General features: G+C 43.8%; 1 protein-coding gene across 3 annotated transcripts in view; it reads left to right on the top strand.

Annotated features, from left to right (window-relative positions):
* POLR1A (RNA polymerase I subunit A) overlaps positions 1 to 25,532 on the top strand; it is a 56,490-nt gene that overhangs the window by 4,215 nt on the left and 26,743 nt on the right. For 2 of the 3 annotated variants that reach the window (XR_014792221.1, XM_084857423.1), the window contains exons 2-19: positions 175 to 379; positions 637 to 786; positions 855 to 962; positions 2,314 to 2,399; positions 2,538 to 2,647; positions 5,308 to 5,394; positions 11,400 to 11,502; positions 11,635 to 11,797; positions 14,460 to 14,633; positions 15,893 to 16,015; positions 16,990 to 17,217; positions 18,039 to 18,293; positions 19,067 to 19,258; positions 20,164 to 20,313; positions 21,936 to 22,119; positions 24,235 to 24,317; positions 24,416 to 24,574; positions 25,312 to 25,410. Coding sequence is in view for 2 of the 3 variants with exons in the window: in XM_084857423.1 (XP_084713549.1) it covers positions 175 to 379; positions 637 to 786; positions 855 to 962; positions 2,314 to 2,399; positions 2,538 to 2,647; positions 5,308 to 5,394; positions 11,400 to 11,502; positions 11,635 to 11,797; positions 14,460 to 14,633; positions 15,893 to 16,015; positions 16,990 to 17,217; positions 18,039 to 18,293; positions 19,067 to 19,258; positions 20,164 to 20,313; positions 21,936 to 22,119; positions 24,235 to 24,317; positions 24,416 to 24,574; positions 25,312 to 25,410 (2,659 nt within the window). In the remaining variant the exon portion in view is untranslated. Of the gene's footprint in view, positions 1 to 174; positions 380 to 636; positions 787 to 854; positions 963 to 2,313; positions 2,400 to 2,537; positions 2,648 to 5,307; positions 5,395 to 11,399; positions 11,503 to 11,634; positions 11,798 to 14,459; positions 14,634 to 15,892; positions 16,016 to 16,989; positions 17,218 to 18,038; positions 18,294 to 19,066; positions 19,259 to 20,163; positions 20,314 to 21,935; positions 22,120 to 24,234; positions 24,318 to 24,415; positions 24,575 to 25,311; positions 25,411 to 25,532 lie in introns of those variants that run through there. The other variant, XM_084857424.1, reaches the window with a different exon arrangement.

The raw sequence follows: 25,532 nt of genomic DNA, 5'->3' as shown, positions 1-25,532 counted from the left end.
AAGGTTTAATCCAGACAAACTCAACTCTTTGCAAAATCAACAAATCTGAGCTCCTCCCCAATCCTGTCCTGGCTTTTTATAAAATATTGTTGTTACCTTGTGAGGTTCAAGGATGTGCAATCTGGGAATGGCCTTTTTTTGTTACAACATATCTAACTTTGCTTTTACATTTAGGAAGCTGAGTGTAAAATCTATAACCAACCCTCTTTTTCTGGATAATGCTGGCACTCCATCACCAAATGGATTGTATGATTTGTCTTTGGGACCACTTAACAACAAAGAAGTGTGTGCTACGTGTGTGCAGGACTTCAACAACTGCCCAGGTCATCTGGGTCATATAGAACTGCCCCTCACTGTCTATAATCCTCTCTTTTTTGATGTAAGTATGTTAATGGAATTGGCATTCTATTCTTGATTCTATAGCATGGATGGCTGAGCTGCATCAGTACTGAGTGTACCATTGTGTTGAGAACAAATATAGGAAGATGAGTATTTATACTGGGTGATATTATTGATCTACCTTGCAGGGTTGTTCTAAGGATTGCAACAAAATTAAGTATGTGAAGCAGTCTGGACATTTGAAAGCATTAAATAAATGTTTAGTGTTATAACAAATCAACTGTCTTTTTTCTTCAGAAATTATTCCTTTTGATACGAGGTTCTTGTTTGAGCTGCTGCCATCTGACATGTCCACGTGCTGCAATTCATTTATTGCTTAACCAGCTGAAGCTCCTGAAAGTTGGGTTGCTTCAAGCAGTCCACGAACTTGAGGCCATCTTAAGTAGGGTAGGTTTTGCTCCTCTCGTTGTGTTCTGAGCACATTCAGTGGGTTTCTAATTTATTCATTCTTTCAGTTTTTAGAAGAAAATGCAGGCATATCTGGTATAGACGTTGAAGAAGTATTAAGTCTGCACACAGAAGAAATGCTCCAAAATAACCAGCTAAGAGACCAAGGTGCACATGTAAGTAAGAAAAAGCAATATTATAGACTACACTGTTTTGAATGAGCAACTTGTTCGCATTTCCATGTTTGAGATAAGACTAGTTCTTCTATCTTAAAGTGTCTGTTATTCTGGGCTTACTGTAGAGCAAGTGTTCTTCTGTATTAGTTCTGTAAGAATTTGAATAGCAACTTGTACCCAAAGTGTGCTAAATATGAAGTTTTCAACCTTTTGAAAAGCTCCCACACATCAAAGATAGAAAGCATTTGTTATTCTCTCATTTCCTCTATCACCACAGTAATGTGATATAATGACCAGCTAGCAACTATAAGACAAACCAATGTTGTTACTTGTTTAACAAAATTTGCTTTTCGCAGATGCCAAGACAATTTTAGATTCTGTCTTCCTCCTGTTAGCTCTGTTGTGGTCTGTCTAAATTTCCAAATCATTATTCTTTGAATGTTTTTCAAACTTTAGGATCACTATATATTTAGGCGAAATATATTTAGTGGGGCAGGCAGACAGAAACTGAGGCTAAGGCACTACAAACCTACCAGTGGGGAATGCAGATTTAAGATTCCAGCAGCTCCTTTGATTTGCTGGCCATCAGCAAAACAGTGTTCTTGGGTGAAATCATGAAGAGGAGGATAATGGGCTCTGTTAGTGTAATTCCTCTGTAGTCAAATTGAGAAGATTTTGACTTCCAATCAGGAGGACCTAAGCTGCTGTTCCCTGATAGACATGACAAAGCTGAGGAAAAATGTCAACAGTGGTGAAAAAGGCACCTTGTGGACACTGATGGACCAGCACATAAAACAGAGAGTTGAGCAAGTACTATGAGGCTAGTCTTAGTTCACTCAGGCAATATGTAAAGTCTGGCTGTGAATACACAATGTATTTTCATTCATGTGAGCAGTCCTGGCTTTACCCATGTATGGTTTCCTACAGCCAAATATAATATGTGAACCTGGCGATCACAGATATGGTCAACAGCCATTTCTATTCTGGTGGCAAGAAAAAGCGCTGCGGTACTTACCTAAATGGCTGTATCCTATATCCATGATGGGCCTTTTTGTACATTACATTTGCCTTTGCTGATTCATATGTAGGTTATTAGGAGTCCTGCATGCCATGGTAACTCAGTTCTGCAATATGTCCCACCATGTTCATTTGGCTAAGTAGTCAGGATTTAATTTGGGAATAGACAAATCCTTTCGTAACAAAATGTGAAAATAAGTTTACATTCTAAAATCATTGCAGGTTAATATTTTAAATTAGTATTTGCTTTCAGTGTTAATGTTCACAACTGATTTAAATATGCATTAATTCATCTGTAATGTCTAGAACGTCATTTTTCATTCTCCTGTTTTAGGTAAAAAATGTATGCGAGTATAGAAGTAAACTTATCTCCCAATTTTGGAAATCACACATGAGTTCAAAGAGATGTCCAAATTGCAAGTGAGTATAATCAAGTATAACTTTTTACGGGCTGCTTTCTTCCCTATCCTCTCATCCCAGCATTAAAAACTGCTAGAATGTTTATACGTTCTTGATTGTGGTGTTGTCTTTTCTCCCTGCCACCCCTCTGTCTTTAAGAACGGGAAGATCACTTGTCCGAAAAGAGCACAATAGCAAACTCACTGTGACTTACCCCACTGTGGTAATCCAGAAGTCAGGCAAACAGGTTATAGCGGAGGATGCTGCAAGTATGTATGCTCTATTGAAATAATATAAAAATTATAACTTCACATTGATGAACATTTTGTTATACTAAAACGTACCATGTAGTACTTGGAATCTTCAGATCCTTTCTGTGTGTCTGAAGGAGAGGTCAACTGACCTAACTGGCAGTGGAAATGTTCTTTAAAATAACGTTTTCTTAGTGTGTATCTCCATACAGGAATGAATCTAGTCTTAAAGTCGTGCTTGGAGTAGATCCATTTAATACAATGGAACATAGTCATGACTATCTTAAATCTCATTCATCTGAGTGGATCTGCTCTGAGTATGGCTAATTCTGGATCCGGCCTACAGTCGTATATATTAGCATAGAAGCTGCTGTACTTAACGGTAACACATTTCATTATGTGCTGAATTAAGGCACAAAAAGATTGGGACAACTTAAATACCCAAAGGAAAGGAGATGGAAAATGAAGCAGCATTGCAGAACCTTTTAATTGTGCATTCTGTGTCATGTAAAAAAAAGCAACATCATTACAATTACTCCCATTAACCATTCAATAATGAGGTATTGCACAAAAGATTGAACAAAATAGGCACTGTATTTGCTGTCCCCTACCCATGTATGCAGAATAAGGATTGCATGATTTCAGTTGAAGCTGTGTGTGTGCATGCGTATTTCCACATTTATTTTATTGTTGCAGAGATCTCAGCTCTATCCTAATGTCCCTGCGGAGAGTTATGTCTACTATGCTAGCCACTGAAAACAGGAAGAGTTTAATTTCTACCTCATTCCATTTTTGGAAAGAAATGGCCCTAGATTTGGCTCTAGAAAGGGCCTTGTTTTTAAATGGTCCTATATTTACACCTTAACACTCTGTGGCAAATACATTCTGTGGAGTATTTGCCGTAGAATTTCTGTATTTGCTTAGAATGGTCAGATACTGAGTACAGAAGTGCCCATTATATCCAAATATTTCTACTTGATGTGGAAATTCTATGGCACCTCATCAGGGATGCAGAACCACAGGCCGAGGTGCTGAACGCAGCCCACCTAGGGGTCCCAGTCTGGCCCTCTGGGGTTTCCCAGAGGGCCGTGCCACCTTCCCATGCCCCCCCCCCCCTGATTGTTTGGAGGTTTCCTGCCTTTTTTTTTAATGTTTCCCCATTCTAAGAGGTTGAAATGCTTCTCCTCAGGCTCAATTATTGGCAGTAGGAGCTTTAAGCTAGATAAAGTGGCAATTTTCGCCTGTCTGTTTTGCCTTTGGCCCCACCCCTTTTGCCGTCAGCCCCATCCACCACTGGGACGTGGCCCCCACGAGCTTCTCTGGAATAGAATTCAGCCCTTGGGCTGAAGGAGGTTCAGGATCCCTTTACCACACAAACCAGTTTATCCTTCAAGAGGGTTTGCCATCAACTGCAGGTCCTTTCACAACACTTCTTTTCTTTTTTCTGTCTTTTTCCGGGTTCCTATTGCTAACTATAAAGCTACCTTTATAGCTATACCTTAAAGATTTTTTCCCATCCAGAGTCTAGTGAAGGGTCCTTCCATAAATTAAATGTTGCTTCATGTACAGCTGCTTCCGTCCTTAAAATGTAAAATGAATGTGGACACTGAAAAAGACTTATATTCAAACAATATCTTATACTTTGTATAGAATAATTTCAGCCGAAACTTGTACCATATGCTAAAAGTCTGGTGAAATTAACTCTCTGCTATCTCTTGCTCAATGTGGGTTAATAGAAAAATAAGAGAACTAGAATTTTTAGAGTTCCTCCCAAATTAAGGCTAGTTTGAACATAATCCTGGGCAGCTACATCAGTGTAAAAAGTGGCAGTGGAGCGGTTTGATGTCACTGTTTTCAATGAGTATGAGGCATACCTCATTTGCGGCCACCTGATAATGAGTCCTTTAACCTCTTCCTCTTGGTGTATACACCATGGCTGGGCAACCTTTTTACCCCTGAGGGTCACATGGGGTGATGAGGGCTGCATGTGCACCCCCGACACACACACTACACATAGCTCATACCCACGCACACTCTTCCCTTTCCTGTATGCTGAGATCATAACTTTTCTCCCCTGCTAATCAGCTGGGAGAGAGGCACATTATTTAAATCACACTTCTGACATGATTTAAATCGCAGCCCAGGAGCACTATTCTGTGAGGAAAGGGGCAGATGGGGAAGACACTCCTCATCTGCTCTTTTCTCCAGCAGAATCATGTTCCTGACAGACCATGAAACAGCATCATCATTGTGAAGGTGGCAGCAGTGCACTGGGGTGGGTGGGGGGTGCATGTGCAGCCAGCCACACAGGTATCCAAGGGCCACAGGATCCTTGGTATATATGAAGGAGGTATCCTGGCAAGTTTTAATCAATTTAGAAATCACTTGATAGTGTTGTTCCAACAATGAACTGATCATGTGGCATATCTGTAATAGGAAGATCATGCAAACACTTCCTTTATATACTTGGAGATGTGCCTTTGTGGTTGCCTGTCAAAGACCCATGGCCCTATATGTAGCTGTTCAGCTTACCTTTTACATGTGTAGCTTTGCACTGAGATTGGCTTTGGTTGACTGCTGCTGGTAGTGAACAAGTGCAGTTTTGTTTCCATCAATGGAATTTTACAAGTAACCTGACATAGCGTGAAGTTCTTCCATCTTAAACTGTAACTTCTTAGCCATAGATGAAACTCAGCTGGGAAAACGAGGCTACATGACACCTACTACTGCCAAACAACACATTGAAGCTTTATGGAAAAATGAAGGTAAGTGAATAAAATTGCTTGCTACATTTTGATAGTTGGTGCCCCCTCCAGTGGAACTCCCCCCTTGCACCAGTGATCCAGCACCTTGGAGTGTACGTTGTATGTGGTCAAATACCTGGATTTAGTATAGAATATTTCCTGTTGTAGGTTTCTTTGATTTTTATCTTCGTTTGAACATTCCTTGCTTGTAGAGAGGTGCTACAGATTCTAAATAAAGATTCTGTTCATTTCAATAAATTCTGAGTCAGAGAACTTCCCACTGGATTGTACCCCATGGGTCAGATTTGCTTGTCCCCCAGTTTGTCACCCTTAACAGCTCCCTGTTAAGGCAGCCTCTTCACCTAGTCTCATAGTAGGGTTGTCCCTGTTGCCCATATAGTATTAGTTGGAGTGGCATTGGAAGATAAATACTGTCATTTCTGAATATGAATTCAATTGATGTGTGCTTAGGATCACAGACTTAAATACACAGTGGACTAAGAAATGGATATGTTAGAAAACATATCCTGTGTTTATCTGTGTTTTGGATTAACTATAACATTTGGTTCTTGGGATGAAATCACATGAGCTGTCATTATCTTATTGCTCTAAAGGTTGCCTAGTTCTCCAGGTTGGTGTGCGGAAGGCATCCCTACAATGGATTAACTCCCTCTATTGTCCAGGAAAAACAGGGACCATGTGACAGAGTTTCGTGCAGTCTCCTGGTCCTAGATTCCTCCCTGCCGGTTCATCCCTGCTTTTTGTCGAGGACAGAGCTTCTCTCCTATCTGCTGCAATTTTCTGCAACTTGATCCTCTTCCAACTATTTTATTTATACTAAAATAGTATAAATACTTATAAAAATATTTATACTTATCTCTTTAGAATCCTTATCTCTTCAACTCATTTCTTCTACTATATATATGTATAAAGTACATTTCCTGGAGTGGAGGATGATGTCCTTATATGGGTTGCCCCTCCCACTTGCTCCAATAGGCAAGAATATGCAAATTAACTGAAAAGGCATTTCCTGCCTTAGCTCTGAGCAGGTTGCTGGAGTATCTCCTCTAGCACTCCAGCCCTTTATAGCTACCGTTTGCCTTGCTTTTTTCTTATTTCTTCCTCTCTATCCTTCTTTACTTTCTCCCTTAGTTTCCAAAGCAAAAACTTTTCCCCCTCTTCTTTTAGAGTTAGGAGCTTTTCTAATTACAGTGGTGCCTGATTTCACCTTGGCAATAGAGAGGCCTGGGATGCTGGGGGACTCCTTTCTGGAACCTCAAGAAGGGCCATGGGGGCTCCAGGAGCAAGTCTGGCCACCCAGATAAGACCTTCCCAGCACCATCCAGCTACAGGCTGAAGCAGGGCCTGTCATCCTCAGCACAGGTGGGCCTACTAGGAGCAAGGCAGGTCCAGCACGGTATCGTATCCTGACCCCGCCTGGGGACTGGGAACTATCCAAGGAGAGCTCAGAATAGGTAAGTCCCAAGGGGCCTGTATCCCAGCAAACGGCCTCCAATTCGCCCCTCCCCCCTATCAGTTACATCTCACAAATTGATTAGTCTGTCCTCTCTCAACTTTCACTTGGACCAATTAACCAGTTATTTTGTAGACTAACAGGGTCCAAAACCAACTCACCCTGCCAAGCACACTCGTGAACCATGCCCTTTGGATCCCCCCCCCCCCAAATCCAAGAATACTGCTAAGCCTCCTGGTTGTCCCTGGCCAAACCCACAGCAAACTTCCACTCACAGCCAGCGTTCTTCTGCCAACTCTCGAAAGGGCTTACCCAATCCCGACTCTACTGCCTAGGGTGTCACCCCCAGAGCTCCTCATCCTGAGTCCCAGCCACATCAGGATAGCAACTCCTCCCCACCCCCTGGAGATGGGTGCTTTGGACTGGGAAGAGAGGGGAAGGTCAGATACAGAAACCATAGAGGATACCCCTACAGACTTTAATAAAGAGGGTTTTCTGCCCTCGCTCTCTAAGGCAATTGCTACTTTAGCCATTAACCCTGCAGAACCAGAAATAGCACAGCCACTCTCACAAGGAGTAGCTATGTTTCCTGAGCCCAAGCCAGCCACCAGAAATTTTCCCTTCCCAAATTCTTTCAAAAAACGATTGAAGGAAGAATGGTCTTGCCCCTTTCTTGCCTTGGAGGGGGAAAGTACAGCTCAATGCTTCTGCACTGACAGAATATTACAGAAGACCTTAAAATACCCCTTGTAGATGTTCCAGTGACAGCACTTTTCTCAGGGGGCTATTACGCCAAAAGATGGGGATGCACCCCTTAAGGATCAGAGGAAACAAAGGTCTGTCACTGATCTAAAGAAAGCTCACAACGCATCAGCTCTTGCCTTACGTGCCTCAGCTCTCTTACTTTGCCAGAGTTGCAATCCTATGAGTTGAAGATGTTATAAATAATAAAGATCTAATCAAGTCCTCTACAGAGGACTAATCGAACCTTCAAAATCTTTCACCTTTATAGCAGATGCCACCCAGGATGCACACCAGTGTAATGCCTGTTCTAGTGTGGCCACTACTGTGGCTTGCAGGTCCATTTAGCTAAAGCATTGGAATGTGGATATCCTCTCCAGAGGCAACCTAGCCATTGTGCCATTCTCAGGAGCACATCTCATTGGAGAAAAAGCCCAAAGGAAGTGATACCTTCCAGGAAAGAGGAGAGAAAATCTTTCAACAGAGAACATATTCCTCCTTTCGTCCCTTCAGGAATACAAACCTTACGTTCCAGAGGCTATAGATACCCCAGACCTGCCTGGTCTTGGTCATGCTTCCAAACCAGAAACCAGCTCTGCTAACCCCTCCTCCAGTAACCCCTCCTCCAAACCTTGTTTTCAACTATCCAGAACAGGTCGTCAACAGTTCTTACACCAGGAACACCTCTGTGGGAGGAAGATTGCAACAGTTTTTAACAGCTTAGCAGCAGTGAGCCTAAGATTGCCAGGTACTTGACACCATATACAATGGCTGTTCCACAGAATTCCAGGAACCCCCTCATCCCCTGTTCATCCAGTCTCTGGCATCACATTCCACTACAGAACATTAAATCATATCCCAAGCAATCCAGCACTTAATCGACTTCGGAGTCATAGCTGCAGGGATTTCTGGATGAGACAGATTATCTAGATCCATTTCAATCTGGCTTCAGGCCCGGTTATGGGACAGAGGCTGCTTTGGTCGCATTGGTGGACAATGCTGGGAACTGGACTGGGGAAGTGTGTCCCTATTGGTTTTGCTCACTCTTTCGACAGCTTTCAGTACCATTGACCATGGTATCCTGAGGCATCTGTCTGAGGTGGGACTGGGAGGCACCGTCCTAAGGTAGCGCCAGCACTTCTTGGAAGGTTGATCTCAGAAGATGGTGCTGGGGGATTCCTGTTTGACACCATGGCCACTGGCCTGTGGTGTCCCTCAGGGTTCCATCTTATCCCTTATGCTATTTAACATATACATGAAACCACTGGGAGAGACTGTCTAGCATTGTGGGGGTTGGTGTCACCTGTATGCTGATGACGCCCATCTCTATCCTTTCCATCTAAATCCAAGGAAGCTGTTCTCATACTAGATCGGTGCCTGATGCTGGTAATGGACTGGAGGGAGGACAAACAAATTGAAACGTGATCCAAGCCTCAAAAGATTACACTGACCACAGATGCCAGCCTATAGGGCTGGGGTGCGCATTACAGTTGACCACAGATACCAGCCTAGAGGGCTGGGGTACGCATTACAACAATCAGGTCGCCCAAGCCTGCTGTCAGGACTCAGACAAAGGACACCACATCAGTTGGCTTGAACTCGGAGCAGTGCACCTGGCCCTGAAATACTTCATCCCCCAACGGCAGTGCTCTCATGTATCCTTATAAGGGTGGACAATGCCACTACAAAGAGCCACATAAATTACCAAGGAATGAAATCCCACTCCCTCCACAAGGACCCCAATTGATGCTTCTGTAGGCCAAACAAAACCTGATCTCCATTTCAGCCCAGCACATCCAGGGCAAACAAAAGCACACAGCGGACTACCTCAGCAGGCAGCAACTAGTAATAGAGTCTACACCCCTCCACCTTCCAAGAGATGCAGATACACTTCGGGCCACCAGCAGTGGATTTGTTCGCCTCATGCCCCAACCACAGGCTTCCCTGGTACCTTCAAAATTCCACTGCTACGGAACAAGGAACATGGATGCTCTAAACACATCATGGCCCAGGGAAAGCCTCTGTGCCTTCCTGCCAGCCCCACTATTGGTCAGGATGCTCAGAAAGACCTTTCAAGCCATGGTTTTTGGAAATCCTATATCTTGCTGAGGAAGAACCCTGGTTCCTCCCCAGGCTGGGAGAGAAGATCGGGCCGATCTCCTCTCCCAGTGACCGGATCTCCACTTGGACCAAGAATGGCTTCATCTAGTTTCCTGGCAGTTGAGCAGTCCACCTACACATCCTTAGGATACTCGGACACAGTAATCAGCATCCTCCTATCATCCCGTAAGAACTCTACTACATTTGTTTATATGAGATCACCTGGAAGGCCTTTACCAGATGGTGCAGATGAAAAGACATCGACATCCACTCTGAAGGTATCAAAAAGCTCCTGCTATTCTTCCAAGCAGGCCTCAACATGGGTCTCAAACAGACCTCAGCCATCTCCTCCATCCTATCAAAACCAGGTCGTCCACCTCTCAGCTCCCATCCTCGCCTCAAGCACTTCCTCAGAGGAGCTTCTGTTTTATGTCTGCCTACCATTCACAGATTCCCAACCTGTAGTGTCCAAATCATTCTGTCTACACTCACAAAACCACCATTTGAGCCTCTCAAGAGTATTCCTCTCAACCTTCTATCTCAAAAGGTATTGGTTTTAGTAGCCATTACATCAGCACGGAGAGTGTCGAAGCTCTCGGCCCTTTCAGTAAGGGAAAGTCTGATAACATTTCAGAAGGAGACGGTCACCCTCAGACTTGATCCTACCTTCATTCCCAAAGTCAGTTACCTTGTTTCACAGATCAGAAGAGCTAATCTTGCGTTCCTTCTGCTCTCACCCATCTCACCCCTTGGAGAAGAGCTGGCATCAGCTGGACATACCCAAAGTGATAAGAGTCCTTCCACAATCTGGCTCCCTTTTTGTTTCCTTTTATCCCACAGCCATAGGTAAGAAGGTTTCCAGATCCATGCTAGCCAGGCCGCTCAAAATTTATGCGTTTTCTGCCTACGAGGCTTCACACCTTAATAAACCTTTTAACAGTCATGGCACACTCCACCAGGTCAGCAGCCACCTCAGCGGCCCTTTCCAGCAATACCTCAGTAGCAGAAATATGTAAGGTTGTGATTTGGGCTAATCAAAATCTTTTACTAGGCACTATAAGATAGACACTTATGCCTCTGCAGATGCCTCCTTTGATAAGAGGGTTCTCCAGCAGGTAGTTAGTTTTCAGTAGATTCAGTACTTACAAGTTGTCCCACCCTAAATGGCACTTAGCTTATCCCTACTCATTGTAGGGATGTCTTCCTCACACCAACCTGGAGAATGGAACATTGGTACTTCCCAAGAAAGTTCCTTCAGGGTTGGTGTGTGGAAGGCATCCCGGCAACACACCTACTATTTTGGTTCCTGATTCTATTGAATTATCCACCATGGTCACCTACCTCTGCATCTTCTGGGTCAGACCTGCCTCTTGAGATCTAATTTCCTTTTCTTTATGTATCTGTCCTCCCTGGAAGTTTCTTCTCTCCTCTGTAGCCCTTATGGTTTTCCATTTATACTGGGGAATGTTTTCCCTGATCTCTATTCCTGAGCTGTAGCCATGGATGGAACAGGCAGGGAGGAGTCTAGCACCAGCAAACTATCCAGAACTCTGTCACATGGTTCCCTGCTTTTCTTGGACAACAGAGGGAGTTAGCTCATTATAGGGATGCCTCCTGCACGTCAACCCAGAAGGAATCTTCTTGGTAAGTACCAATGTTCTGTCATACCTTAGGTGCAGCAAGCATTCTAATGTGTTTTTGTTCTGTTTAGGATTTTTCCTTTGCAAGCTTTTTTCTGGCATGACGGTCACCGGTGATTCAAGTTTCAATCCTGATATGTTCTTCCTAGATAAACTTGTTGTTCCACCTTCTAGGTAATGCAACTCTTTTTTTACTTCATTTCACAATGTGGTCTTGAAAGATTTTAATGATTTACAGTTGTGACTTTGTCAGCCAGAGTAAGAGGGTATTGTTTTTCTTAATATAACGAATGTACTCTGGTATAGGTATCGTCCCGTGAGTTGTGTTGGAGACCAGATGTTTGCAAATGGTCAGACAGTGAACTTGCAAGCTGTTATGAAGGATGCCCACCTGACGCGGAAGCTTCTGGCTTTTATGGCTCAAGAACAATGTCAGTCAATGGAAACTGAGGAGGGAGACCTCAAGATGGTACGGTCAGGACCCGTTCAGTGCCCCTAGTATCAGGAGGAAAAGCATCTGCTTAAAATCCAGTGAGATTCTTTGACTACTGTCCTTGCGCAGTTTTCACAGACTCGTGTTGATGTTCCTGATTCTGCATGAGGAAAACTAGATAGTCGCAGAGGTGGCGATGTTTGATTTTCCCCCGCCTCCCCGTAGGCTGGATATGCACTTTCTGCAGCAAACAACAGGTCTGGGAACTCTGGCCGCTGCTTCTCAGCTGTGAAGCAACTGTGGGAGGGGGGCTTAATTAAGTGCATGCTTAATTTTCCCCCTCAGCTGGTGTTAATTGGGGGGAAGTGGGTGTGGGGGTTGCAGGGGAAAAGCAGCAGCTGGGGGTAGGTTTAAGTACACACACATGCGCCTTCTTCCCTGCAGTTTAGGGCCTTCTCCTCACTGCTTTGCAGCAGATGAATCCCCAGCCCTGTTTTGTCAGGGGAACGTGTAGATCAGCCTTCCCCAGTCTGGTGGCCTCCAGATGTTTTGAATTCCCAGCATTCCTGACCATTGGCCTTGCTGGCTAGGGCTGATGGGAGTTGAAGTCCAAAACATCTGGAAGGCACCAGGTTGGGGAAGGCTGGTGTAGATAAAGCTTTTGCAACAAGCATACTTAGTGCAGGATTTCCCCAGATTATACTCTTGGTAGCGAGGTGCAAGGTAAGATGGCAAGCACAACCGTGCTGTCTTTCCCTTTAGCTGCACATCTGGCTGGACAAAAGTTCTAGAGGGGTATCTGTGCTAGTATGTTGCAGCCCATACAGGTATTGTAACATCTTAATAGATTAAGGGTGCAGTCCTATGGCCGCTAGACAAAGGCTAGATGGCCATAGGATTGTTTAGTTTCTGGGAACCAACCTCGGAGCCCATGCTCCGAGATTGGTTCCTGGAAAATTTCCTCCCCTCTCCCCCCGCCTCGTAGGCAGTGCAGATCATCCCAGGGCTCTCCACTCAGATGAGCAGCATGGAGCAGGGCAAAATGGGGCGGTCCCAGGGGCAGGGAGTGTGGAAGTGCTGGTGCAATGCTTCCTATGCATTGTCTGGCCTCTCCCCGCCTCCAAAGTTCCGTGGCCAGACAGCCAAAATCAGCCATCTAGCCGCAAATGCCGGGTGGCCGGAGTGCGGAGGAGAAGATCCCCTCCGCGTTCCACCCACCTTGCATTGGATAGGCAGTCGCCTCCAAGTTTGGAGGCGGCTGCCTATCCCAATAGGATTGCTCCCTTATTGTGGCATAAGTTTTTGTCACGCATATCTTCAGGGAAGGCACTGAAGACAGAAAAGCTGGCCTACATGACCAAAGGCTGGGCTGTCCCTGATGGTATAAGACAGCTTCCCATGTTTTTAACAAGTCAGACCACTGGTCCATCGAGCTTAGTGCTGTCTACACTGACTGGCCTCGGATGATTACCGTAGAGCCTGGGTGGTAAATATTGGGAGGAGATGCTCAGTTAGGTAATCTGGCCCCAAGGTTAAAACAGCACTCTGAATTTAGCCCAGAAACAAACTGTAGCTGGTGCAGATGGCTGAGTACTGACAATATGATTGTGTCAGCCAGTCCCAGTTAACCATCTAGTTGCCATATTTTGGACTCACTGAAGTTTCTAGACCATTTCCTAAGGTAGCCCCATGTATAACACATTGCTGTAATCCACAGGCTACCAGAGTGTGAATAATTGTTGCAAGGCTATCTCTGACTAGGTAGGCTCGTAATTGATACGTTGGTCTAAGCTAATAAAAGGCACTTGGAGCCACTGAAGCCACCTGTGCGTCTAGTGACAATAATGGATCCAAGGGTACCTCCAAACTATAGTCTGATCCGTTAGTGGGAGTGCAACCCCCTCTACAACGGAGAGAGCCAGCCTGCTGCTGCTGCTTCTAAAGCCAGAAGGCAGAATTGGAGGGAGCAGCATGAAGATTTGTGCCAATATGGCGCCATTCCATACGGGTAGCAGCCCACTGAGCACTATTCTGTGCATTCTGCAGTCATTTCCCCTCTCTATCTGTGTCAAAGGTGGGAAATTGACGGTTGTGAGGCTTTCCGATGATAGCAAGTTTCCAAGCAGTGACGCTACTTTGTACTTTCAGTCCTGAGGGGAAAGGGGCAGCTGCAGAGTGCTCAGTAGATCAGGGGTGGCAACAGATAGATCTCCAGATGTTTTGGACTTCAACTCCCAGAAGTCCTGGTCAGCATGGCCAGTGGTGGAGTTGAAGTCCAAAACATCTAAATATCTACTTTCTGTGCACGCCTGCAGTAGAGCCCTTGGCCGGGTGCTAGCCCCTTGCATTTCCCCACTCTGTCAGTGGAGGAGAGCAGCCAGATACCTACGTGCCCTTCTGTATGTCCCAGCTCAGTGACACGGCAGGGCATTTGCTATCCCAGTGGGCAGCTTCCAAAATGTAGTTTTGTTTAACACAAGGCTGTGTTCTGAAGGCATGTCTCAGGCCTGTTCCTTTCCTCCCCTTTCAGGAAGGAGAGAGCACTTTCGAAGATGGGGCCCATGGGTTCCTTAAGTGACCTTGTCCCCACACTCTTGCTCTTTGTTAACTCTTTGTCTTCACAAGGTGTTTCTGAATATGGACGGTGAAACCATAACACGATCTTTCTTCTGCTGAAGTTTTGTTTTACGTTCCACAGATGGCGGAGAAGCCCTTGGAATCCCTAGATCATTCCGTCCTGGTGACAATCCCAGGGCACACCACTTCAGATAAGCTTTACAACATCTGGATCCGTCTACAGAGCCATGTAAATATTTTGTTTGACAGTGACATGGATAAGTTAATATCTGAAAAATACCCTGGTGTGCGTCAGGTGAGAACTGCAAAAATATTCAGTGATTTGTCGAATATTTTAAAGTTGTATGGAGTTGCAGGAAGGAAATAATGTATTTTGAAATAATCTTGTACCATAAATAAGCATTTTTGTTTTGTTTTGTATATTTGTAACAAAATGGCTCCCAGGCCAGTTCACAATACAATATAAATAATACAATTCGTGCAATAAAATCAATGCAATACAGCAAAACCAATCATAATAAAACCTGCAATAAAGCAGCAATAAACCTAGGCTAATAGATGGATCTTTAAAAGCCTGGGAGAACAAAAAAGTTCTCCTGGAGGCAAAAGGTTAGCAGAGGAGGCACCAGGTGAGCCTCACTTGGAAGGGAATTTGATAATTGGGGTGCCAGTGCTGAAAAGGCCATCTTGCTGAGCACCATCCATCTCATCTCAAGTGGCAGGAGCACCCAAGGAAAGCCTCCACCGGTGAGCTTAGGTGGACAGGTTAATGTGGGAACTCGAATTCCTTCAGATATACAGATCCCGAGCCATATAGGTTTTTAAAGGTTAGCACAAACACTTCCAATTGTACTCTGAAGTAGAAGTACCAGAAGCCAGGTGGTGGTGTAATATGATCCCAATGTCCAATCCCAATTAGTGGCCTAGTAGCTATAGTCTGAACTAACTGCAGTTTCCAGGCAGTCTTCAAAGGTAACCCCACATAAATGCATTGCAGTAGTTGATTTTGGATGTTAAGACTAGAATATGTATGACCGCGTCCAGGCTGTTTCTGTCCAGGAGAAGCTGCAGTTGGCACTCCTTAGCTGATGAAAGGCAGTCAGTAACACTCAGGCTACTTGGATCTCTAGTGACAAAACAGGATTTTTGAGCATCCCCAGATTGCAAACTTGATCCTTTAGGGGAAGTTGAACTCCATATAGAACAGGCTAACCACCATCTCCCTGAACAGATTAATCCCCTGCACACAGAACTTCCATATTGTCAGGCTTGAGTTTGTTTATTGGCCCTCATCCAGCCTCTCACTGGTTCAGAAATTCTACCATCTCACTTGACTTAGATGAAGAAAGAGTTGACTGTCATTCATTCATGTGTTGATGACAGTTCACTCCAAAACCCCAGATGACTTCCCCCAGCAGTTTCATGTAGAAGTTGAACAGCATTTCCATGGACCTTTATATTTTATATTTCAAAATATTTTATATTTCAAAATAGTGAAATTGATGTGAATCCTTTTGTGTCTGTCACTTTTTTTGCAAACATTTATGATGAAAGATTCTGGAGAAAAAGGATGGCCTGTTTCGTAAGCACATGATGGGAAAGCGAGTGGATTATGCTGCTCGGTCAGTCATTTGCCCTGATATGTACATTCAGACTAATGAAATCGGCATTCCCATGGTAAGAAAAAAGCCTATTTAGTACAGAAAGTGGTTTGATCAGTGGAGATTTTGGGGTTGGTGTTTTTATAGTCTCCCATAGTTCAGTAGATTTTGGCTTTTGCAAACAAAGTCATTATCAACTAGTGTATTAATGTACTCCAGAATGTCAGCAGGTAGGTAATGAATAAGTGATTAGGTAGATTTGAACTTTTAAAAAAATGTTTGGCACATCTCCTTCACCAAAGATGCTTAAGAAAGCTAAGCAACCAAGGGATAGGCTACTCCCCCTGCCCCATTTTGTGAAATGTAATGTGGGGCGACCAAAGCATCTGTACTGGAATTGGTTGTTTAAACATTCTCTGTAGGTGAGAAAAGAAGCAGATTTGGAAAGTGATGATAGAAGTCCATAAAAGGTAATTTTTGGTTGGGTTTGTGAACAGAGACTTTTTAAATCAAGAGCTCATACTCAAGTGCCCCTTCTCAGGACGCCCCTACCTATTCCTTTCTTCTAAGGCTTAGAATAAATATCTTCTGAGACATCTTGCAGTGGTGATTAGGCACATGTTATTAGGGACATCTAATTATTTATTGAATAAAATATCTCTATTGATTGCTATTTGTGTATCACCATCAATATACATCGCACTTTTCAGAATAACATCAAAGTAAAGATGCTGACAACCTAAATATACAGGGAAGGGCATGAAAAAGAGGAAGAGGAAAGAAAGTAGGAAAGGGAGGGGCAGCAGTAGCAGGAGATGAATGTGGGTGGATGCAGGTACATATATCTGGACTTCGTTTCAGTTTTAGGTGAGGACTAAAGGACTATGGCAGTGAATGATATTTCTTTGGATGGCAAAATGGTGATTGGACTGCGGAATTGGATAGCAGAGTAAGGGCAATGGAGGTGGTCCCTCAGTGTTATAGGAAAAAAGTGACTGTAATCTCTGGTGATGAAAGCATATTTAATCATTTCCTTTTTCTTCCTTGGAGGTGTTTGCTACAAAACTGACCTATCCTCAACCTGTAACTCCCTGGAATGTCCAAGAATTGAGGCAGGCTGTCATAAATGGTCCGAATCAGCACCCCGGGGCTTCCATGATTATCAATGAAGATGGGTCTCGTACAATACTGAGCACAGCCAGCCAGACCCAGAGGGAAGCCATAGCCAACCAACTCCTAACTCCTTCCACTGGGGCACCAAAACCAGGGATAAAAATTGTAAGTATTGCCCAAACCTTGGCTAACTTGGTTATTTATGTCAAGAGATACATGTGGCGCACAGATTGCAGACAAGGTGAAATCACAATAACCTACATTCTGTTAGCTATTTGCTCCAGTCACTGTACCATGCTTTCAAACTACTTGTTTTGGAGATAGTAACTACACATCATTTACAGTGATTAAGGTTGTTGTAACAAAGGCATCCAACTGTTGTGTTTCAAATTTCTGGCATATTTTATTGAACACATTTCTACCCTACCTTTCAGGGCACATTATCCTTGCAAGGCAGCTTACACTGAAGGAGTATTAAAGAGTATCAGTGCAAGACCTCTTCCCTTCCCCTCAATAGTCATCCCTCTCTCACCTGACTCCAGTCTTGCTTACCTACTCAGCCCAGCAATGGATTGCACTAGAGTGCAAGGCCCCATTCATTTTGGTCCACAGCATCCACTCTCAAGTGGGAGTAGGGGGACAGGCTCAGGCTGTATCTTGTTAGTCATTAGGTGGAAAGGGAGACTTCGTGGCTCTTACTGTGCCATTGAGTAAGGATCACTTAGCCACCTTAGCTCCCTCTGTAACACTTCTGTTTGTATATTATGTTTGTTTCCTACCCTCTTCACCTTGGTTTCTTTCTTTCTTTCTTTCTTTCTTTCTTTCTTTCTTTCTTTTCTTCTTGCTTGCTTGCTTGCTTGCTTGCTTACTTTCTCTCTCTCTCTCTCTCTCTCTCGCGCGCACACACACACGCACACACACACACCCCTTTCAGTTTTCTACCAGTAGCGGTTCTTCACTCTTGGCTGAACTTGAATCTTTCCTAGGTGTGCCGCCATATTAAAAATGGAGATGTCCTTCTGCTGAATCGGCAGCCTACCCTTCATAGACCCTCCATCCAAGCTCATCGAGCCAGAATTTTGCCTGGAGAGAAAGTTCTGAGACTTCACTATGCCAATTGCAAAGCCTACAATGCTGATTTTGACGGTGATGAAATGAATGCTCACTTCCCTCAGAATGAGCTGGGCCGAGCTGAAGCTTATGTATTGGCCTGTACTGATGAACAGTATCTCGTTCCTAAGGTGAATCACTCAGCCAGAGAGTAAATCATGTTTTCTTTTGCATGTTTTGCCAATGTTTTTCCTTCTTTGTTTTTAGCCATTTCGTGATTTTGAATTTGTGGTGTGGGTTGTAAAGATATATATTTGGTTATCTTGGAATTGTCTTCTTTTCTTGATGAATAAGACTGCAGACCTAACTGTAAGTAAGAAGGCATTGCATGCTGCATCTATGATAAGAACATAAGAAGAACCATGCTGGATCAGACCAAGGGTCTCTCTACTCCAGCATTCTGTTCACACAGTGGCCAGCTGGCTGCCCAGGGCAGGACATGAGTGCAATAGCATCCTCCCACCCATGTTCCCCAGCAACTGATGTCCATAGGCTCATTGCCTCTGGCAGTGATGATTACACACACAGAGTGATCTCTTTCTTCCTTCTAGCCTTGCATCTTGTCAATGGCTCCTTAAGATAAAAAAGGTGAAAGTGTCTCCTGTGTCACCTTCATACCATTGCTCTGTTTAGCACAGGGCTGTGTTGTGGAGGCTTCACCATGTGTCTGTACTACTGGTCCTAGGTAAGTGCCTGAGATAGTCCCATGCAGCAGGAAAGAGGAGAAATAGTGAAAAAGACATAGAGTTGGGAATGGTACATGGGAGGAGAGAAGGAACAGCTTTCAAATTATTTTGTCATTCATCCATTGATCACAGTGTTCAAAGAACTGAAAGATGTCCCATTGGACCTACTAACGGACCCCTTGATTCTTCCTTTTCTGTCTGCATGATGTATTTCTTAGGATGGGAAACCATTGGCAGGTTTGATCCAAGATCACATGGTCTCTGGTACAAGGATGACCACACGGGGCTGCTTCTTCACCCGAGAGCAGTATGTGGAACTCATGTATCAAGGGCTGACGGACAAAAAGGGAAAAGTGAAGCTTCTCCCTCCAGCCATTATAAAACCACAATGCTTATGGACAGGAAAGCAGGCAAGTTAAAAATGAGTAGACTTCTTATATAAAATAGTCTGTTCAAAGTTGAATAGTGTGGTTTAGTCACTTTCTCAATGAAGCAGTGGACAGTTTTTAGTGAATTGTTTTCATCTGGAGTTACCTGTGGGTTTCTTGTATTTTTCAAATGCCATTTACCCGTGAAAGTATGGAGGAACAATTTGCCATCTATACATATAATAGAAACAGGAATCAGGCCAGTTGACTAATAATGTGGCCCGAATGCTTAGCTGTGCTGCTGCTTCAACCACCACCAGAAGAGAAAGCTTCACTAGCCTCCATTTACCATCCCAGCCAGAAAGTTCCCACTGACACCCAGCCCTCCTCTTCAGTTTTGCTTTTTCCCCCTGGGTTTTATGCTGCTTGTTTTACATATTATTCCATACTGGTGGTGTTACACTCAGTCCTGGCCCTTCTGTGCATCTCTCCCATCATTCTAATTTAGATTATGTCATTGTAATTTCTTTGCCTAGTGCTTCTATGGCACTAGGTCCTCTTGCTCTTTTTCATTTGCTCCAGTTTCTTCTCTGATACTGCTTCTCTTTCTTTGTTCCTAGATTGTGACCTTGTGAGCAGGGACTCAGGTTTTCTGTTTTTGTGCAGCACCTAGTGCATATTAAGTGTTCTATAACTGACTGTTATGATGGGATGTTGAAAAAGCACCACAATCCTTTCTATAGGTTACCTGTTTCCAAGGCCTTGATGAGTTTGTATGGTTCATTATATTATGTATTCAGATGCGTGAAGTACTTTCCCTTGTTCTATTCACATAGGGAAATAAACAATTTGAAACCAGTAGGGGAAGGTAAACTGTCATAAATAAACCACCTGCTTATCAAAACTAATTCCTGAAGAGTTTACTCCGATCTTGTATTTTATCTCAGGTTGTTTCTACGTTGCTAATAAATGTAATTCCAGAGGATCACATTCCACTGAATTTGTCTGGGAAAGCTAAGATTGGTGGGAAAGCCTGGAAGACGGAGTCTGCCTCTAGAATTTACAGATCAGATCTTGATTTCATGTGTGAATCTCAGGTATGGGATCAATATTTAATAAGATATAGTGTCAGCAGAGGCCCTCAAATTTTGGCTGTCCTTGGTAGCCAGATAAAATTTGTGGTTGTCACAACCTGGGCAGGCCTTGTCTGACATCATAGTGAGCTTCAGAGGTACTTGGAGGTAAAGCACAAGCCTGAGTGCCTACTCAGGAGGAGACTGGGGATTGTCCCTGCAGCAGCACTGCATTTTGGAGGCACTCCAAGCAGCAGCCACTGGAACAATTCCCTGCCTTCCTCCCCAGCTCAAAACTCAGGCGAATGGAGAACTTGATTCCCTGTGAATTCTCCTTGTCTGAATTCCAGACAATAGTGGTCCAGGCAGTTTGATGCATTCCACTCTGCCTGCTAGGAGGCATGTTCTTTAATGACAGAAAGACTTGGCCAAGGAGCTGGACTAGGAGGCACCTCCCTCTTCCTCTCTAAGGGGAGAAACTGCTCATGTAGTAATGAATGTGAGACCCTCCCCAGGCCTAACTCATAAACTAAATGCATGTCTAGAGAAAACCATTCAAGACAGGCAGGAGCCAGACTGCTGTCTGTTAAACAAGGGGAAGGAGAATTCACAAGTAAGCAGATTTTCTGTCTTCCCTTCCAGGGTGGTTACAAAAACAAGATAAAACAAATGAAACATAAACAACATATTTTAAAATGTCATTAATACTTTTTTTAAAAAAGCCTGAGGGAAGAATTGTTTTTCCTAAAAAAAATAACAATGTTGGTGCTAGGCAGAGTTCTCTTGGGGATGGAATTCAACAAATGAGGCATAACCCCCCAAGAAGGTGCTCTGGTCATGAACTGCTTTACCCTAGAGTGTTGGGGGACCTGGAGGAAAGCCTCTGAAGATGACATCAGTGCATCAGTGGGTTGGTAGGGGAGCAGGTGTTGTCCCAGGTACCTGGGTCCTAAGCTGTATAGGGCTGTAAAGCACCAGCACTTCAAACTGTGCTCAGAAATAAACTAGAAGCCACTGAAGTTCTTTCAGTACTGGTGAGAAACTTTCTTACCAACCAGTCCCAGTCAACAACTGGCAGCTATATTTTGGACTAACTGAAGTTTTCAAATAGTCTTCACAGGCAACCCATGTACGGTACATTACAGTAATCCTAGATGCTACGTTACGATGAATAACTGTGACTAGACTATCTCTGTCCAGGAGAAGCCGCAGCTGGTGCACAATTGTAAACTGATGAAAGGCACTTCTAGCCACAGGGGCTACCTGGGCCTTTAATGACAAAGCTGAAACCAGGAGGATCCCTAGACTTTGAACTTGATTCTCTAGGGAGAGTGCAACTCCCTTCAGAATAGTTTTCAATTTATTGGCCCTCATCTAGCCTGTTACTGATTCCAGCCACCAATTCAGCACTTCCACTGCCTCACCTTAATCCAAGAAGAAAAGAGGAATGCTGATCTGGATCAGGACTGAGCCTATTCTGATATAGACCTCTGAGGCCCAGGCTCCGTCTATGCACCCTGACATAGGTCTAGGTCTTCTGCTCTTTTGGCAAAACTGAAATGGGTATGTAAATGTGCATGAATATATCTGTGGAGCATCAGTCTGGATGTAAGCAAGACCTAACTAACTTCTTTTGCATCTGCCAGGTTCTCATTAGAAATGGGGAGTTGCTCTGTGGGGTCTTGGATAAAGCTCACTATGGCAGCTCTGCCTATGGTTTAGTCCACTGCTGTCATGAGGTTTATGGAGGTGAGACCAGTGGAAAGGTTCTGACAGCTCTGGCTCGGCTCTTCACTGCCTACTTACAGTTCTACAGGGGATTTACGATGGGTGAGTAAGATAGTTTACTATTTCTCCAGAAAAAAAGAGAGAGAGAGAGAGAGAGAGTTGTTCAACACCAAAACATGACAGAAATGTCTTCAAGAATGACATCCTACATAACTGGGTTCACACAGCACCACAACCCACACTCAAGGCTGAGTATGGGTTAGTTTGGGTTGTCATTGAACCGTGGGTTCACACAGTTCACAACCCAACAATAAACCATGGGTCCTCTTTGTGGATTGTTCATGGCTAACAAACCATGGTTGTTAGCACGGCTGCGTACACACAGCAAGACAGGTTTCAACAACAACCCACAGTTCAATGACAACCCATACTCAACCTTGAGTGTGGGTTGTGTTGTGAACCCAGCTCCTTTGTTCACTCTGATCTGTAGGGACATAGGGAGCTGCCTTATCCTGAGTCAGACCATGGGTCCATCTACCCCAGTATTGTCAACACTGATTAGCAGCAGCTGTTCAGGGTTTCCGGCAGGATTCTTTCCTTGCCCTATGTGGAGATGCTGGGGATCGAACCTGGGACCTTTTGCATCCAAAGCAGGGGCTCTGCTGCTGAGCTACAGCCTATCCCAGTTAGCTACAGCCCCTTTGGTGTTGGTTAGCAGTTTGCATAGGGTGGTTCTCTCTTTGTTCAGTATGTGTGTTTCTTTGAGCATTATTGATCAATGCAGGGCCCAATCTGTGCCTGTATCGTGCTGTACAGCACTGTAAGATGCTAAACTGACCTCCCAGGCCCCTTCAGCCCTGGCAAAGCAAAGGCAATACTTGGGGTGCTGACACTGCACAATCCAGCTGTTGTGTAACCTGCAGTGCATTGTACATTGGGCTGCCTTTGAAGATGGTTCAGAAGCTGCAGCTAATGCAGAATTCAGCAGCCAGGTTATTGACTGGGACTAGGCAATGTGAACATATAAGACCAGTTCTGGCTCGCCTGCACTGTTGCCAGTTTGTTTCTGGGCCAAATTGAAAGAGCTGGTTTTAACCTATGAAGCCTTACATGGCTCATGACCCCAATATGTGAAGGACCACCTCTTCCCTGTGTGCCCCCCCCCCCCCGAGAGAAGCTCAGGGGGTATCGGTTTGGAATGGGCCTTTTCTGTGATAGCCCCGTGTTTATGGAACACTCCCCCATGGAACACTCCCCCATGGAACACTCCCCCAAGGAAGCTCGTCTGGTGTAGACACTGTCATCTTTTTGGCCCAGTCAAAAACATACTTTTTCCCCAGGTATTTGGACATTAATTATAGCCCAATTATTGTGAGCTGCTTTTGTGATGTTCATTCTAGGCCTGTGAGTGGGGGTAGACTTTGTGTATTTGTGGAAGAACAGTTTTCATACTGTATTGATTTTAGATTATGTTTTATGGTATTTATTTTTATTTGTATTATTGTGCTGATTATGGTTTACATTGATCCTTCCCCCGGTGTTATAGTAATCATTGGTTTCTGTATTATATGTGTAAGTCGCTTCAAGACTGCTTTTTTGCAGTGGGAAGTGACACATAAATTTAATTAATAATAATTACCTCTGGTGATGCTGCTGTGCCAGATGGAAATCACTGTAGCAGCCCTCAGTGTAGAGCTGCAAGCCAGCAGTGCTGTATTCCTTGGCCAGAAGTGTTTGCAGCTGCTCCCGCCAGTTGCACAGGCAGAGATGCCTGGGATCTTCCAGGACTAGGTAGGTGATGCAGCAGGGCAACTTTTTGTGGGCTCTATCTGCAGCATTATCGGAGTGAACACTAAGTGAAACTTGTTCTACTAGCAACTACTAATATAGAATATTGACTGAGTTGTCTGTGTCTATAATTTGGAGGGTTACAGAATTAAAAAGTTATCAATAATAATGAGGATATTTTTAATTGCAATGTAATAGTATTTGTTACCAGTTAATTTATTCTGCTGTTAAGTTTTTTGGAAGGCTCAGCACTTTGTACATATTTTGCAAAGTTCATAATAAAGTAATTGCTTAGCCAAACACAGCACAAAGTTTGCATGGATTTATAAAGAAAGATCTTCACCACAGAAAAACCGTGAACAAGCCAAAAGCAGCTGACACTAAATCTCAAATGAGAGAGAATGTACACTCTCCATCTTTCCATTCTAGGAGTTGAGGATATTTTGGTCAAATACCAGGCAGACCGCAAGAGATGCAAGATCATTAAAGAAAGTACCCTCTGTGGTACAAAGGTAAACTCATACTTTGGAGCGGGGAGGGATCTGGCTTCACCAAAGCCCCTGTATTGTTATATATGTCTTGGCACCTAAAAATACTTTGTTCATCTCAGGTCGTTAAAGCTGCATTTAACTTGCCTGAAGCCTCATCATGTGAGGAGGTCCGAAGCAAATGGCAAGATGCCCATCTTCACAAAGATCAGAGAGATTTTAACATGGTTGATCTGAAATTCAAAGAGGAAGTCAACCATTGCAGCAATGAAATTTACAAGGTTTGCATTGAGAAATTTGAGATTATTCTGTTTGTTGATTCACACGCTTCATTTTTAACATACATTCAGCCCACAGAAATTTCCCATAGGGAATGTATATACTTCTTTATCTCAACCTTCCTTTAGGGGGTCAGGAAGACATAGGATTGTATCCAGTGTCCTACTCAGAGTAGACCCACTGAAATGAATGGGACTTAAGTTAGACTAACAGTAGACATATTTGTAACATAAGAACTTCCATTTTATAATCACAATAACCCTGTAAAGTTAAGCCCAAGAACATCCAGCGACCTTCGTAAATAATCAGGGTCACTGTGACACAAACGCTAACATAAATTACATTGGGCTAGAGTAAGGGACCTGTAGCGCAGTGCCAGTAGCGTTAAGTGGCACCGTGGGATTCCCCAGAAAACCCGCTGTGCTAGCTAATGCTATTGGTGTTGCGGTAGAGGTCCCTTATGCTATTGCAGTGTGATCTATGTTGGCGCTCATGTTGCATTAGATACTGCCCAGGAGTTTAAAGTTAATCCATCCTGGCCCCAGGCCAGATCTCCGTCCACTGAATCACACTAGCTCTTGCCATACAAATAATGACTGCATTTTGACTAAACAAACAGCAGTGTCAGTACCACCTAGTTTGAGAATCATAGTTTCTTACCTTTCTCATATCTCCAGATAGAGTTACCATAGTATAAATAGTGACTTTGTTTCTTTCTTTGTTCTCCAAAAACTTGTAGGTGTGTATGCCATTTGGACTTCACCAGAGGTTCCCAGAAAATAATTTGCAGTTGATGGTGCAGTCAGGAGCCAAAGGCTCTACTGTGAATACTATGCAGGTACTATTTATTTATTAACAATATTTAAGGGCCACACTATAACAGAGTTCTCAGTGCAGTTTACAACAAGAAATAAATTAAAATTCACTAATAAATTAATGTAATTTCTTAATCTTTGTCAT

The sequence above is a fragment of the Heloderma suspectum genome, chromosome 5 (assembly GCF_057233095.1).
Source record: "Heloderma suspectum isolate Gila_16-S chromosome 5, 16-S_ref, whole genome shotgun sequence".
Lineage (NCBI taxonomy): Eukaryota > Metazoa > Chordata > Lepidosauria > Squamata > Helodermatidae > Heloderma > Heloderma suspectum.
The sequence above is the reverse complement of the archived record's forward strand: the minus strand, read 5'-3'. Positions and strand labels throughout refer to the sequence as shown.